At 39.9% G+C, this 13,999-nt stretch overlaps 3 protein-coding genes across 3 annotated transcripts; 2 read left to right on the top strand and 1 right to left on the bottom strand.

The window, feature by feature from the left end:
- Positions 1 to 273: 273 nt before the first annotated feature.
- Positions 274 to 5,271, bottom strand: LOC146326963 (serine/threonine-protein phosphatase 2A catalytic subunit alpha isoform-like). The gene is made up of 7 exons (XM_084719327.1): positions 4,754 to 5,271; positions 4,085 to 4,294; positions 3,316 to 3,489; positions 3,138 to 3,227; positions 1,388 to 1,549; positions 1,171 to 1,289; positions 274 to 1,046 (listed from the first exon to the last, which is right to left on the bottom strand). The coding sequence occupies exons 1-7, from the start codon at positions 4,853 to 4,855 to the stop codon at positions 974 to 976; spliced, it is 930 nt and encodes a 309-aa protein (XP_084575453.1). The 5' UTR covers positions 4,856 to 5,271; the 3' UTR covers positions 274 to 973.
- An 891-nt stretch (positions 5,272 to 6,162) lies between these two features.
- Positions 6,163 to 9,538, top strand: atp5po (ATP synthase peripheral stalk subunit OSCP). Its single transcript, XM_084719329.1, has 7 exons — positions 6,163 to 6,290; positions 6,582 to 6,632; positions 6,728 to 6,838; positions 7,007 to 7,136; positions 8,769 to 8,881; positions 9,027 to 9,113; positions 9,279 to 9,538. The coding sequence occupies exons 1-7, from the start codon at positions 6,264 to 6,266 to the stop codon at positions 9,387 to 9,389; spliced, it is 630 nt and encodes a 209-aa protein (XP_084575455.1). The 5' UTR covers positions 6,163 to 6,263; the 3' UTR covers positions 9,390 to 9,538.
- A 300-nt stretch (positions 9,539 to 9,838) lies between these two features.
- Positions 9,839 to 11,840, top strand: LOC146326961 (UPF0461 protein C5orf24 homolog). The gene is made up of 2 exons (XM_084719328.1): positions 9,839 to 10,101; positions 10,373 to 11,840. The coding sequence occupies exon 2, from the start codon at positions 10,376 to 10,378 to the stop codon at positions 11,012 to 11,014; it is 639 nt and encodes a 212-aa protein (XP_084575454.1). The 5' UTR covers positions 9,839 to 10,101; positions 10,373 to 10,375; the 3' UTR covers positions 11,015 to 11,840.
- The last annotated feature ends 2,159 nt before the right edge of the window (positions 11,841 to 13,999 follow it).

Genomic DNA, 13,999 nt, shown 5'->3' with positions numbered 1-13,999 from the left:
CATAGAACAACTGGAACAGTCTGCTAAGTTCAGAAAGTTATATGACTTTACTGTAATGCAGCCTTTAAAACCAGGAAAAGACACTTACCACAAAATGAAAAATCTAAGATGATATCTAATCTCACAATAGCAGTATAATACAGATATATTGCCCAGCCCTACTTCACAGTAAGGCTGATATCAGCTGATCATCAGCACTGTTTTTGGGTGTCTGTTTCCATCTAGTGGTGACCGGTGAAAGGAAAAAATGCCACAGACTGTACCTCCAGGAAATAAATGACGAAGCAACTTCAGTCTTTATTTCATATATAGCTGTGCCTGCAAAACATTAAGTTATTTTTTTAACATATTTGTACCAATATTGCCTACTTAAATGAATTACATTAACTCTCGTAAGAGACAGCAGAGCAGAAAGAGAGCTACTTACACTATAACAGGGTATAAAAAAGAACATAGTCTGTCAGTGCCATGTGATAAAAATCAAATACAAAAGTGCAAAGAGAAACAGATTCATTTCCGACATCTAACCCTATCATCTCACTTCACAAAATAAACTGTTGCGCTTCAGTTACAAAAAGAAAAGAGTTCACATTAGATTTACTGCAACCTTTGAGTTGAGGCCATGCCAAGTGAAAAATGCAGCTTACATACTGTATATGGCAACACACTCTGGTCATCATTAACACTCTAACATAAAGATTTATACTTACATTTAGTTGTTATTCTCAGCATTAGTTTATTTCCTGACAAACCAGCAGGTATTGTGACGGTATTGATCATAGTAGCAATCATTTCTAGCAATAAAAACATCATGCACAAAGAGGAAAAAGTTGAAAGGATGGTGGTCTTTAGCTAGATGTGATAGTTTCCATTTCACTGTGATTATGGCACACTTTTTTTTTGGTCCATGGGGTTATGAACACTTCTTTTCTCAAGCCTGTGTGTAGCCTCCTCACATCCTCACCAGTGATTTTTACAGGAAATAGTCCGGCGTACGCCGCGTCACATGGGGCTCTCCTCTGCGCGGTGCAGGGTCGAACTGTAGGCTGAAGAAAACAAACAAAGAGCAGGACTCCTCATCAACTCACATTTTGATGATTATTCTTAAATAAAGTGCAAAAGGTCCATTGTTAGAACAGACAAGTTTATATTAATACAAACTTGACTTACAAGGAGTATTTCAATGTGTCATCAAGTTCCATGATTGCTGCCTGGTTTCCACAACGATAACAGTAGTTTGGTGCACTGAAGATCGTCACTACATTACGGTCGTGGCACCAATTGTAACCCTGGATAAAGACATTATTTGGATGTTACATATTTTAAATTCAAAACATGTAACGTCAAAGCTGTGTGACATATGACAACATAAATAAAGTTGAAGTACCTCCATCACCAGCTGGTGGGCTCTTGAAACCAAAGTTAGGCCATTTGCATGGTTAAAAGTCTCAGAAATGTCCTGTCCGAAGGTGTAACCAGCACCACGGGGTGAGATGCCCCAGCCACCACGGTCATCTGGGTCTGACCATAACAAGTCACACATTGGACCCTGAAACATGGAGGAAAGCATCAGTGTTGTTTAGCCTGTTGTACATGCAAACATAAAGTCTATACAACGTGTAGAACTGCAGTTTTAGAACACTGTAAATCTGCTGTAAGACTGTTAGTGCAGCAGCTAAAAGGTATTTTCATTCCCCATTATTTTCTTCATTTAATGAAGAATTATAACAGTCAAATTACTGTCACTAGGTAATTTTTGGGTGTACTTGTCCTTTTGTGAGTATTTTTAAGTCTGTAATTTTACTTGTACTTAAGTATGCAGTACACAATATAATCTACTTATTTTCTTTTAAAACCATAATTCACTACTGAGTAGGTGTGTCACTATATAAAGGTATTGACAATATCTGCAACATTTAATAAATGAAATATTGATATCATGTTAATAATACATATATGATAATGTCCTGTTTACAATCCAGAGCCTCTCAAACACACTGCATGCTCTTAACTCTCTCTTTACCTCCTAACACTTGTATTTTGAGTTGAATTAATTTGCCAAAAAGTGACAAAATACAAAAGTCATAATAGATGGATTTGACTGATAGTATTATTTATTAAATTCTTTCAAATTTTCTCTATCGCAATAATATTGTTATTGTGAATTCTTGTGGCCTCGGTAATCATGTAGTGAAAATCTGACATCATGACAGTCCTACTACTGATTGGGCCTACGACTGGAATTAAAAGCCAAACCTTTCACCTGCATTGTTGTTGTCAACAAGGCTACCCACAAATGGACCAATGAAAACTATGACATACAGACGAAAAGGCGCGGGAGATGTGACCATGACCACTGACCACCACGTTGCAGGAGTTGAGAGTAATTTAGAATGAAGGTTTGGAGAAACAGAAACCCTTTTATATTGAATGCCTGCTTTTGATAATGCTTTAAACAACAATAGTTAAAAAGTAACTAATACTCTGAGTAGTTTTTCAGGAAAAATAATTAGTCACTGCACAAGCTGACAAATTCAACTGGTCAGTATTGTAGAAGACTAAGAAAAACAAAAATATTCACACTTGCCTGCAAATAATTCTTGTCATTTTTTTCTAAAAACATATCTTAACAGTCAATAAATGATTAAACTTGCTGCTGATTTATTTTCTTTCTGTTTCAGCTCTACACTTTATAATTAAATCAGATAGTTGAGCATATATAAGCTTTTTGCTTCTGTCTGTGCCTTTTCCGTCACTTCTTAATACATAAACTAGGACTGTAATGATACCAAAAACTCAGTACGAAAATACCACAATAAAAAAGTCCACAATACTATACATATAGTCAATAGTTTATACTTACTGTATATTGTACACTGCTTATACTTACTGTAAAGTGTGTGGTGAGAGAATAAAAATACAACCACTAATATTACTACTACTACTACATAAATTCACACATATAATAGATCATGATATAAAAATTGTAAAACTGCTGGTAGAATCTTTGCAATTCACACACCTTAACATGTTTCAATATAAATATGTTACACCAGTAAATTACACAGTCATGAATTATCTAGAAGGGGCTCAAAGAAAAGTTCCTCTAAAGTCAAATTTACATGGACTAAATTTACCTCATGAGGAACCTCCTGCAGGCGATCCAGCGCTCTGATGTGTTCCAGTGTGTCTATTGAAGGGGACAATCCTCCATGGAGGCAGAAAATCTGACAGAAAAAGAGAAACATAATGAATAACAGAGACTTTATATCTGTGCCTCAATGTCACATGCAATATCTGAATACAAAACCTTACCTGGTTATCTACCAGCGCAGTAAGGGGCAGATAGTCAAACAGATCTGTGAAGTACTTCCAAACATTGGCATTTCCATATTTCCTTAAGCACTCATCGTAGAAGCCATACACTTGTGTGATCTGTCTGCTCTCGTGGTTCCCTCTGAGAATTGTGATTCGCTCACGAAACCTTACCTACAGAGAAAAACAACACACATAAGAGAGTTCCTACACCTTTTCCAAAGCAAAATTGAAGCACTTTTCAAGAATGTTCAGAGTATTTTCAAGCTCTTCCAGCACCTTCAAACTGTGGTAAATTACATACTCATATACATATAGCCAAAGTGATTATTTGACTCCCTTCTCACATAAAATCAGGGGCTATTGTGCTATTTACAACCAAAATTGTCTTGAATGACAGAATTCTATAGATGGGTGACAAATTAAAGGAAAACACAACAGAGTCTAATGTTTCAAAATTTGCCACTTGCCTGTAAGTAGACCTATATAACCTGCCTGAACCAATATCCAACTTATTTTATTTCTGTATTTCTTAGAAAGTGAACAGGTCAGTCAGATAGCAATGTATTATTCAAGTTATGCAATTGCAATTTTAAGCAATTTCTAGCACTTTATGCAAAATCCATGTACTTTTCAAACCTTCAAGTGTTTTCAAGGATTTCCAGCACACATACAAACCCTGTTAAGTGAAGAGTAATCAGTGATGAACACTGTCCTCCCCCCCACTCCAAATTCATGTTCCGGTTGTAATTAACTCGGTATATTTTACCTTAAGAGAGACCAGAAGAGTGACTGTCTCCACAGAATAGTAGCCTCTGTCAACATAGTCTCCCATGAAGAGGTAGTTGGTGTCTGGAGACTTCCCCCCGATCTTAAACAGCTCCATCAGGTCATGAAACTGACCGTGTACATCTCCGCAGACTGTCACTGGACATCTCACCTCCTGCACATTGGACTCCTTGGTCAGGATCTCCTTGGCCTTAAATGGAGGACCAAGATAACACAGGATGATGCTGATTAACAGGTAACAGAGTGTGGTGCAGTGTACGAGTGCACAGTGGACGTGTTTTCACCCACCAAGCCTTATTAAAGCCCAGAAACACTGAAAATGCATCATTTTATAGACTATGTTTATATGTTTGCTATGGTGGCCAGAGGTTTGTCAGTACACTACAGTGGTGAAGAGGTATCAAGAGTGGGCGTAGCTAGGGAAAACATATTTTCAAGCGTGCCCCTCCATCTTCTTGGCGAGTGGTTTCCCATAGCAATGTACTGCAGCAGCAGCCAAATGGTGTGCTCCACAGCAAGGCCACATGCATTAGCTGACGTTAACCCGGGCAATACTTCTACTATTCAGACGATGTAACAGCTAACGGTCGGCTAGCAGTGCGGAGAGCTACTGACTAATAGCTCGCCTGCCCTCCTGCGCAAACCTTACCTTTTCACACAGGACTTTGACCTGATTCTCTGACAGCTGTTTGCACTCATTCAGTTGTTCAATCCATCCGTCCAGCTCCTTAGTGAATGACTTGTCGTCCATGCCTGGTTTGCCGTCAGCTAGTGAGCCGACCAGCTTTAAAAAATCCTCAGGAAAACCTCTCGCTATTTCGTTACGTTTTGATGGCCCCGGCTACGCAACGTCCTAGCGAGCTCCCTGGTCATTCGCAGCCTGCATGTGTGTATGAACGTGTGTGTGTGTGTGTATGTGTGTGTGTGTGTGTGTGTGTGTGTGTGTATGTGCGCGTGTGCTCCGCGGATGTGAATGCGTCAACTGCCCTGCGTCCCTGCAGTTTGATAGGGACAAAAGTGTTTAATTCACATGATACAGAAATAATGTACTTCTCCTTGTTAAGCGGTCAAGGTCAGACAGTTTGCCGTTAGTGTCGCAAATACTATGTAGCCGAGATGAATGACAGACCCAACCCGGCCAACTGCGCTCCAAAGCGAGGCTGCTGCTGAGCAACAAATCATATTTACGTCATAGCCTCCCCGGTGGGCTCCTCAAGAGATTTTCAAAAATGTGTACATTTTTTTCCGAATGATTGGAATTATTACAGGTTTGTGTTTTTTAGTTTTTCTCGCTTTAGCTTGCTAATGTCGTCTTTTGTTAATGGCGGTTATTTAATTTTAAAAAATTAAATTGCTGGTTTACCTGCCCTCTGCTGGACGAAACCGGGAACAGCCAGGACCAACGTTACTAACAGTAACTAATACCTTCAGTTGTTATTTAGCTAGCTAGTTGGGGAGTAATGAAGTGGCTAAATCATAACAGCTCATTTAACAATAGCACAGATAATCTCAAAATTTCAAGCTTCACTGCTGGAGTCTGGAAAACGGCATTGCAGAATCTCCTAAACAATTAAAATTAGTGGTGACCAGTTATGTTTTTTCCCCGGTTGTATGAAAACTGGTCACCATTCACTTTCATTGTTTGGAAGATTCTGTAACAGTGTTTTCTTGTGAAACTCCAGTAGTGTATTGTCCACAAAATAAATAAAACCAGACCTTCAATCGAATCAGTGTTAGGTGAGATAATGACTGATGACTGAATTTTCATTTTTGGGTGAAATATCCCTTTAAACTGAGGAAGATCATTTTGCTAATAAAGGGATTTGTTCTGTAAAGTGGAAACAGGAGCAATCAGGGTGTAACAGTAACATCAATTCACTTTTAAGATATATATATATATCTATATATACATACATATATTCATATTCTGTTAGGTAGGCGATACCTCATGAACTATTAGATATATACATGCTGTGGACTGTGCTATAACTCCATGACTTTAAGTGTTTCTAAACATTCATAGCTGTCCATTAGATAACCTTCTCTCCAACTGCCAGAGTGGGCTACAACGAAAAGACTACATTATCCACAACCGGCCGCCTTCCTTTCAAATACACATGCGCAGTCGTTCGTTCTACTCTGGACAGCTGTAGGAGAAAATGGCAGCACTCATGCTAGGACAGCAGGTAAGACATTCAATGATTTTGATGGTTTTAATTATTTTATGTTGGTTCTGATCGATATTTCTATAGCTTGAAAAATGCCTTAAGTATTGTATTCCATCTGGACACCGGGAAGTAACGCTGAATGTCCAGTAAATCTACACGAGGCATTGCACTTGAATGACTGCTAACGTGTTAGCTTACAAGCTAGCTGTCTGTAACGTAAATGGTACAGAGCGTGCTAAAAGTTAATCAACTCAAGTTCTGGTTTCTCTGTGTTTAGATTGTCCAGTCATGCATTTTTGTACTTTCTAGGTCCGCCAGTTCAGCACGTCTGTGGTCAGACCTGCAGCAAAACTGGTCAAGGTAAATAACATCAGACTGCACGAAGCATTAGTTAATCGCTCGTCTGTCACAGATCGTAACTGGAATAAGTAATCCCTTTGTATATCTGTTTTTAGCCTCCCATCCAGGTATATGGAGTGGAAGGACGCTATGCCACTGCTCTGTTCTCAGCTGCCAGTAAGCAGAACAAACTGGACCAAATGGAGCAGGAGCTGGGAAAAGTTTCTGTAAGTCAACTGAATTGTAGTTTAATGTCGAAGAGGTCAATGGATGATGAAAATAGTATTTTCCCTCAGCATTTTATCCCAAGGTAGTTAGTAATTCATCTATTATAAAACTAATATAACTGTACATGAATTCAGTTGCATTTTGCTATGTGCCATTTTGTCTTCCAGGCCCTGATCAAGGACCCCAAGCTTTCCAGCATTGTGATGAATCCTCATGTAAAGCGCAGCATCAAGCAGAAGACCTTCAGTGATGCTCTTTCAAAGGCTAAGCTGTCACCCATGACCATCAACCTCATCAGTGAGTGATCACTGACCTGGCTAAGTGGGCCCCATTGCTACTACATGTCTGGTCTCTGCCTCAGCATGGCATTATCTAAATTATAATTGAGTAGACAATATAAGACTATCAGTGTATGTGTTAGTGTAGTGTGTTAATACACATCGTAAAACTGAAAGAAGTCCATTCGGTTAGGTCAGTAGAGGTTTTTGTTGTAACACAAATTATTTCTCACCATTGCTCACTTTCACTAATAAAGATAGTGAATAATAAAAGGATGGCTGTGCACCAGAACATACCAGGTAGATACGAACACTTAATTGTTGTGTAACAAAGTAGTAGAGAATATGTTTTACATGCTGTTTCTTCATAAGGTTTTCTCATAAATCTAACGTGCGTTTCATAGTTTTTTATCACAAGTAATGTGCAGTAGTATCACATATGTACAAGAAGTGTTTTGAAATTTATTGCAGATTTAAAGACAAGTTGTAGTCCCTCTCCTCAAACAGATATATTTTTGTTTTTTTATGGTCAGTGCAAAATTAAAATGAGATACAGACTCAGATATAATGGTACGGTATACACAAACCCTTTTTTTTATTGCTGTCTTGTTTTCTGAAGGTAGAAGATATATAGTAAAGAGAACCTTCTTGTGCTATTTATTTTTTAATGCTTACTTTAAATTCTTTATCTTGATTATGCCCTTTTAAGACACCTGTGCAGATAGGTGTCTTAAAAGGGCAATTATGGAGTATGACTACAAACTAAAAGACACCTGTGCAGATAGTTTAGTTTGTAGTCATACTCCATAATTGCCAAATCAACTGCAGCTCCTAATGTCTGTCCTGGGTTCCATTGACCTCTTAAAGACCTACTATGGAGGTCACAGGTACCTAAGGACTGCCATGCTGAGAGCCCACAATAGCATTATGCAGCTGGTTTGCATTTTAGTCTTAAAAGCTGTGCAGGACTGAGTTTGTATTTCTGTGTTTCTGCAGGTCCTTTTAAAAAAGTCTAAAATGCAAAACAAAAAACATTTTAACCTAATGTCTTCAATACGATTTTGGCATTAATTATGATTTATGAATTTACTTTTACTTTTTGAATTTACTTCAGTCTTGCTTTCAAATCTGTTTTGGAGAAATTTTTCATTGATCACACTCTAACAGCTACAAAACAAACCCAACACTGGCCCAGTAACCACTAATGCAAGCTGTACATTTATTTATTTTTGCCAATATGGACATGAAATAGGTCTTAAATTGCATTCATAATGGTCTTAAAAAGTCCTACATTTAACTTGTATAAACCCGCACACATTTTTTTTTTTTTTTAATACATGTTGGCATAATGGAAATAAGTTGTGCAAGGTTTTGATGATTTACTGCAGTAGAACTGAAATTGTATAAAACATGTTCTCAAATACAAACATGTAGATAAAAATGGCTTTTTAGTTTGTAATATCTACAGTGCATTTCCCACAACAGCATAATTAATTCATGTGCTATATTGATATTGAGCATGGTGTAAAGGGAAAAAAAAAGATTGGAAGCATAGGTTTCTAAATCTGACACAAGTCAACTGCCAGACCAGTTGAATGGAACTACAATCAATAGCTGTTTATGTTGAACTATATACTATACTATTTTGCAGATGTTTTGGCTGACAATGGTCGTCTTACTCTAACTGGTGATGTTATCACTGCTTTTGGCAAGATGATGAGTGCACACCGTGGAGAGGTCCTCTGCACTGTCACTACTGCTCAGGTATGAAATGGCTGGACATGCATTATGTGTTCTTGTTAAATCTCCCACAGCAGTCTCTATTACATATCAGTCATGTGAAGTTAATTCATTGCATTCTTTTCACTGTAAATATATTGTACAATCAATAAATATGTATCCATTTCAGCCTTTGGATGAAGCTAATCTTGCTGACCTGAAAGTAGCTCTCAATGGCTTCCTTGAGAAGGGTGAAACTATCAAGCTGGAGACAAAGGTACAGTGTCAATTCATTACGCCAGAAACATAGAAATGTCCATTTTTTGTGTCATTTTATCTTAATGTGAATAAAGGTGATTAAAAAACAGTCTGCAAATATATTGACTCTGCAGCAGTGTAGTTTTGATAATCATTTGTAATTTTAATTGTCTCCTCCTCACAGTCGGATCCTGCAATCCTGGGTGGCATGATTGTCAGCATTGGAGACAAGTATGTGGACATGTCCACCAAAACAAAGATTCAGAAGCTGACCAAGCTCATCAAGGAAACTTAAGTCCTGTGGACTTAATTTTACAAAAGATTTGAGTCGACCATCAGGCTGATAAATGTATATTGCTACCTGTTCTAGCACTGCAGTTGCTCCATAAATCCAGTATCTGTGCTTAAGTTCATATGGATGTTAATAAAAAGTACAAAAATGGAGACTGGCCTTTTGTTGTCATCGTTTGTTGTTCTTGTGTGTGCATATTTGCTCACAAATGACCAGTGATCATGATCAAGACACAAGATTTGTTTAGCAAGAGGAGAAATGGGAAATTTGAGACAATGTAATAGTTGTAGCTGCTGGAATAGTGTCAGTTTATAGTGTTGGTTATATTGTAACTACAGGCCCGCCACGTCTGGCCATCATGATGCATACGTCTTTGTTGTATGATCTTAATTTAGCAGAACCACATTGGGTGACACTGATCTGCTCCTGCGTTTCCTGGAAGTCGTTGTGCGCATGCGCGTTCAGCGCATCCTGTTTTATTAAATTTTTTTTTCCAGGCGAAAATGGCTGCCTCTCTCATCTAAACCTCTGCTTAAAGGATTAAATGAGCATGAAATAACGAGCAGAAATCGCAGTCTGGCTTCAAGACAACAGTGATGGACGCTAGGGCGTAGTTTGTGCAGCGTCTTCTCAAAGATGTTGTGGCTGCCAGAGAAGGAAAATGTATGCGATTCGACATTAACCCTTTCCAGTCCAACATCTACCAACAAATAAGGTACGAACTATTCATTTTACGTTCTTAAGAGACATATGCACTTTCGGGGAGATACGTTAGCATGTAATTGTGTGTGTGCTATGTTTTTTTTTTTTAACTACAGCTGTAGTTCACCTCGCTTTGTATTGACATCCCTTATGTTTTGTGTTGCAACGCTAAAAGGCCTGTTTGCTCCACCAAAAGTAAGCTGCTGAAAATTTGGGTTTGTGTTTGTCTGGGTACACGTGTGCATGTTCCTGCCTGATGTTTGTATTTCTCTGCACTCTTACAGAAAATGATGCATCAAGTGACCAGCAGCAACAGTGACTATTGTATGAGTGGCCTGGCAGAGGACTGTCATCCAGCCAGCCACTTTGATCTATGTAGCACACAATCCAACAAATTCTACCCCTCTCAGACAACCCCTGGTTTGCAGTTGTCCCTTGCGGGCCTCGCCCCTCTACCACAGGGCATGCACAAAGTCATGGCATGTCAAATGCAAGAAACCCAGAACGACCTCCAGCCTCAGACGGTGAGAGTCAGGGGCAGCGAGGCTGCAGGACCTGATGGCTCCAAGAAGAAGAAGGGCATGGTGAAGTCAGGGCGGAGAGGGAGGCCATCGGGGACCACAAAGTCGGCTGGCTACCGCACAAGTACTGGGCGTCCGCTTGGAACAACTAGAGCAGCTGGGTTCAAGACCAGCCCAGGGAGGCCCCTTGGTACCACCAAAGCAGCAGGATACAAGGTGAGCCCCGGGAGGCCCCCTGGTAGCATCAAGAGTTTAGCTCGGCTCAAGAAGCTTGACTTTAGCAACTGCAGTGTTCCCAAGAAACTGGACTTCACTACCTGTGATGTTCCGCCTTTCCCATACACCATGATGGAGAAAAGACCCCTCTGTGAGCCCAGTGGCAAAGTGGATGAAGCCAGCGAATAGTTCTCTTGTGCTTGACAAACATTTGAGTGCATGAGCGAGAGGATGCTGAGGAGGACATTTACATTTCTCTCAAATGTTGGAGGAAAGAACTTTTTGTCATTTAGAAATGGCTCTGACTGAGTTTTCATTGTACAGTGTTGATATGTCTTCATCCTCTCACAATAAATGACTGAATTAGAAGTATGATACTCCAGTTTGGCAAAGATGCATGCATATGAATTAATCACACCAATCAGTATAGGCAAAAATGTATTTATCAGTTTGTGGTTCAAGCCTCACTAGAGAGTGGATCTTTTTTCCCCTCAAGCATTTTTTTCCTCTGAATTGTGACACGTTCTCTTACTCTGCTTTAATATTTCTATGGCCAGGTTCTTGTGACATTTTCTACATTTATAAAAAAAATGCATTTTAGTACAACCAGCTGATCAAATTAGCTTTTTCCTGAGCATAAATATGTGAATGTGTAATTGTCCTTTCTGTGTTGTCAGGTTCAATATGTGTTTTATTTTGTGATATTACCCTAGCATCAACTGCGATATGTTTTAATTAGCTTGAACTGGTAAAACTCAATGCATAATATCATTTTTTGAACACAGTATTTGTTATTTCTGCACTTTGTGAATATAGTTTGGATTATTGTATTGTAACAGCCTGTTTTTGTCCCCAAACTCACTTGATAAGCACTTCCAGATTTACATGTATGTTGATATACTGTTCATTAGAGAAAAAGACTTAATAAAACAGAAAAAAAAAACTGTGGAATATGTAATAAACGCTAATGTGCTGTATGTGAAACCAAAATAAAAGAAAGAAATAGTCTTTTCCACCCAACTATTTAAGTATGTTATTCTCCATGCAGACACAAGGGGGCCCGTGTCCCCACACAATCACCTTGTAATAATACCTTTATTTCCCTTATGTTAAATGAAACTACAGCCTACTGGTATTCTTTGTCTTACTTTTTGGAAGTGGTCTTACACACTGTGATGGCAGAACAGGTTAAACATACAAATTAAGGGGCATATTTTTAATGTAAACGCTGTACAGCTGATCCATTAGGGTGGTTGAATAAGTTGCTCATCGAGTGTTTTTACTGGAGCCTTCATCAAATAGGTCAGAGAAATTAAAAACATAAATATCTGAGCCAACAGCCCTGATAGTGTATCTAAAAATCGGCGCAGAGAGGTAAGTTCCTCTGCTGTCAAGTCGCCGTGTGACTACACGGTCTTTGTTTGATCTTCAAGGACTTGCCCACTGCAGCGAGCCTATTGTGCTCTCAAAGTTTGCGTGGTTATGGATATGCATACATTCACAATACGCGCACCAAATCCTGTTTAGTGTTATTTGAGGGCAAGCTGGAGGACGACCACGGCTTTATTTATTTTTTTTTTTATCGGAGCACAGCCCGTCTACACACGCTTACAGCCACACTGACTCTTTATCTCCTTTTCCTGAGCGCCTAGCGGCCTGTTTCCTCATGTCAGAGGACTCTGTGGAGAGGAGGCAACATGGCGCACGGAGTTTGGTTTGACCGGAGAGGCCGTGTGGCTGTTTGCGCATTGCAATCATTTTGCTCCCTCGACACACAAGAGATACACTCAAGGCTGCATCAGTCAGTAGAGACAAACTCACAAACAATGGCACAGACGCGCAGAAATGGGGCAAATCTCTAAAAACAGGTCATTCACTCGTTTATCATTAATAAGTCATGCTGTTATTTTATGACTATTAGAAACTTCACCTGGATGTGCATGCGCGCGCACGTGCGTGTTTGTGTGCGTGCGTGCTTGTGAGCGCGTGCGCGTCAGGAGGGTGAGTGTCACGGCCCAGAGCTGCAGACGGGGGGTTGGGTAGCAGTGCCGATTGGTTGCTGCTCACCAACACAGTCAGTCTGGGCTTGTTTTAACATAACCGGGGGCACTTCGACAGCAGGCAAAAATCATGTAGTAAATAAGCCGCTGTGGCTGCTAGGGGACCGGTTATGGCACACTGAATTTCGCCGCTGCGTGGTGTTGCAGCGTTCATGGAGATTTACTTGTTATTTTGTACCTAAAGGTGACAGTTTTTCAGGGGGCCGCCGCTGATGAGGCGATGAAGTGCAGAGAATGAGAGCTGTGCCTTGGCCTACTACTAGTGCTGCTGCAGCTGGGATTGTGCAGACTCGCTTTCACAAACCGAGAGAAATACTCGCTTTTGTGCCACATTATCAAACATCCGCTGTTGGTTTCACGCTGACCGACCTCCAAATGGTGAGTTATTCGCCTTTTTCCACGTGTTGGTGGTGTTGTGTGAACTTAGTGGCGATCAGACCTCTTTTTTTGTGTGTGAGTTAATAGTAGCTTCCTATGTCGGTGTGTAGCTTGTTTGTGTGAGCCAGTGCTCACTGTGTTTCTGTGATGGCTCGGTGTCACCACCTCTACTACAGCCTCAGCGCTCCTCCATTGACTGTACTGCTCGGCGATCGGTATGGCCCACGACCAGCAGACAAAGCGGTACTATTTTCTTGTAGTTTGTGAATGAGATGTGGCAAAGGAGCGAGCGTGTTCTGTGTTTTTGTCTTGTGCCATCCGACCGGCCTCTAGTATGGAGGCCAGGCAATGTCGGCTTATTAGTGTGTGTGTATGTGTGTGTGCGTACAGTCCATGGCTGGTATTCTTCTTTAGGTTTCTGTCGGACTCGATATGATTGCAGCTCTATTTCCGCAATGTTTTTTTTTTTTTTGCTTTATTGTAGTGTACAGTATGTGTGCCTCAAATACCTGCCCACAGATTATAGTTAGTGGGGAACTTGAATGGCACATTTACCTCATCTAACCTGCCTCTTTCGTTTTTCGACAGGATATAGCCATGACAACATATATCAGTCACACATGTTTTATTGTATTGTTAAATATAAAAACCACAACAACTCACACAGATTGTAGATAGTGATAAACTTGAATGGCATATTTACCTTATCTAACCTGCCTCTTTCTTTTTTTGACAG

This window comes from Lutjanus erythropterus, chromosome 5 (assembly GCF_056507025.1).
Source record: "Lutjanus erythropterus isolate fLutEry1 chromosome 5, fLutEry1.hap2, whole genome shotgun sequence".
Taxonomy (NCBI): Eukaryota; Metazoa; Chordata; class Actinopteri; order Lutjaniformes; family Lutjanidae; genus Lutjanus; species Lutjanus erythropterus.
Note: the sequence above shows the minus strand (reverse complement) of the source record. Positions and strands in the feature narration are given on the sequence as shown.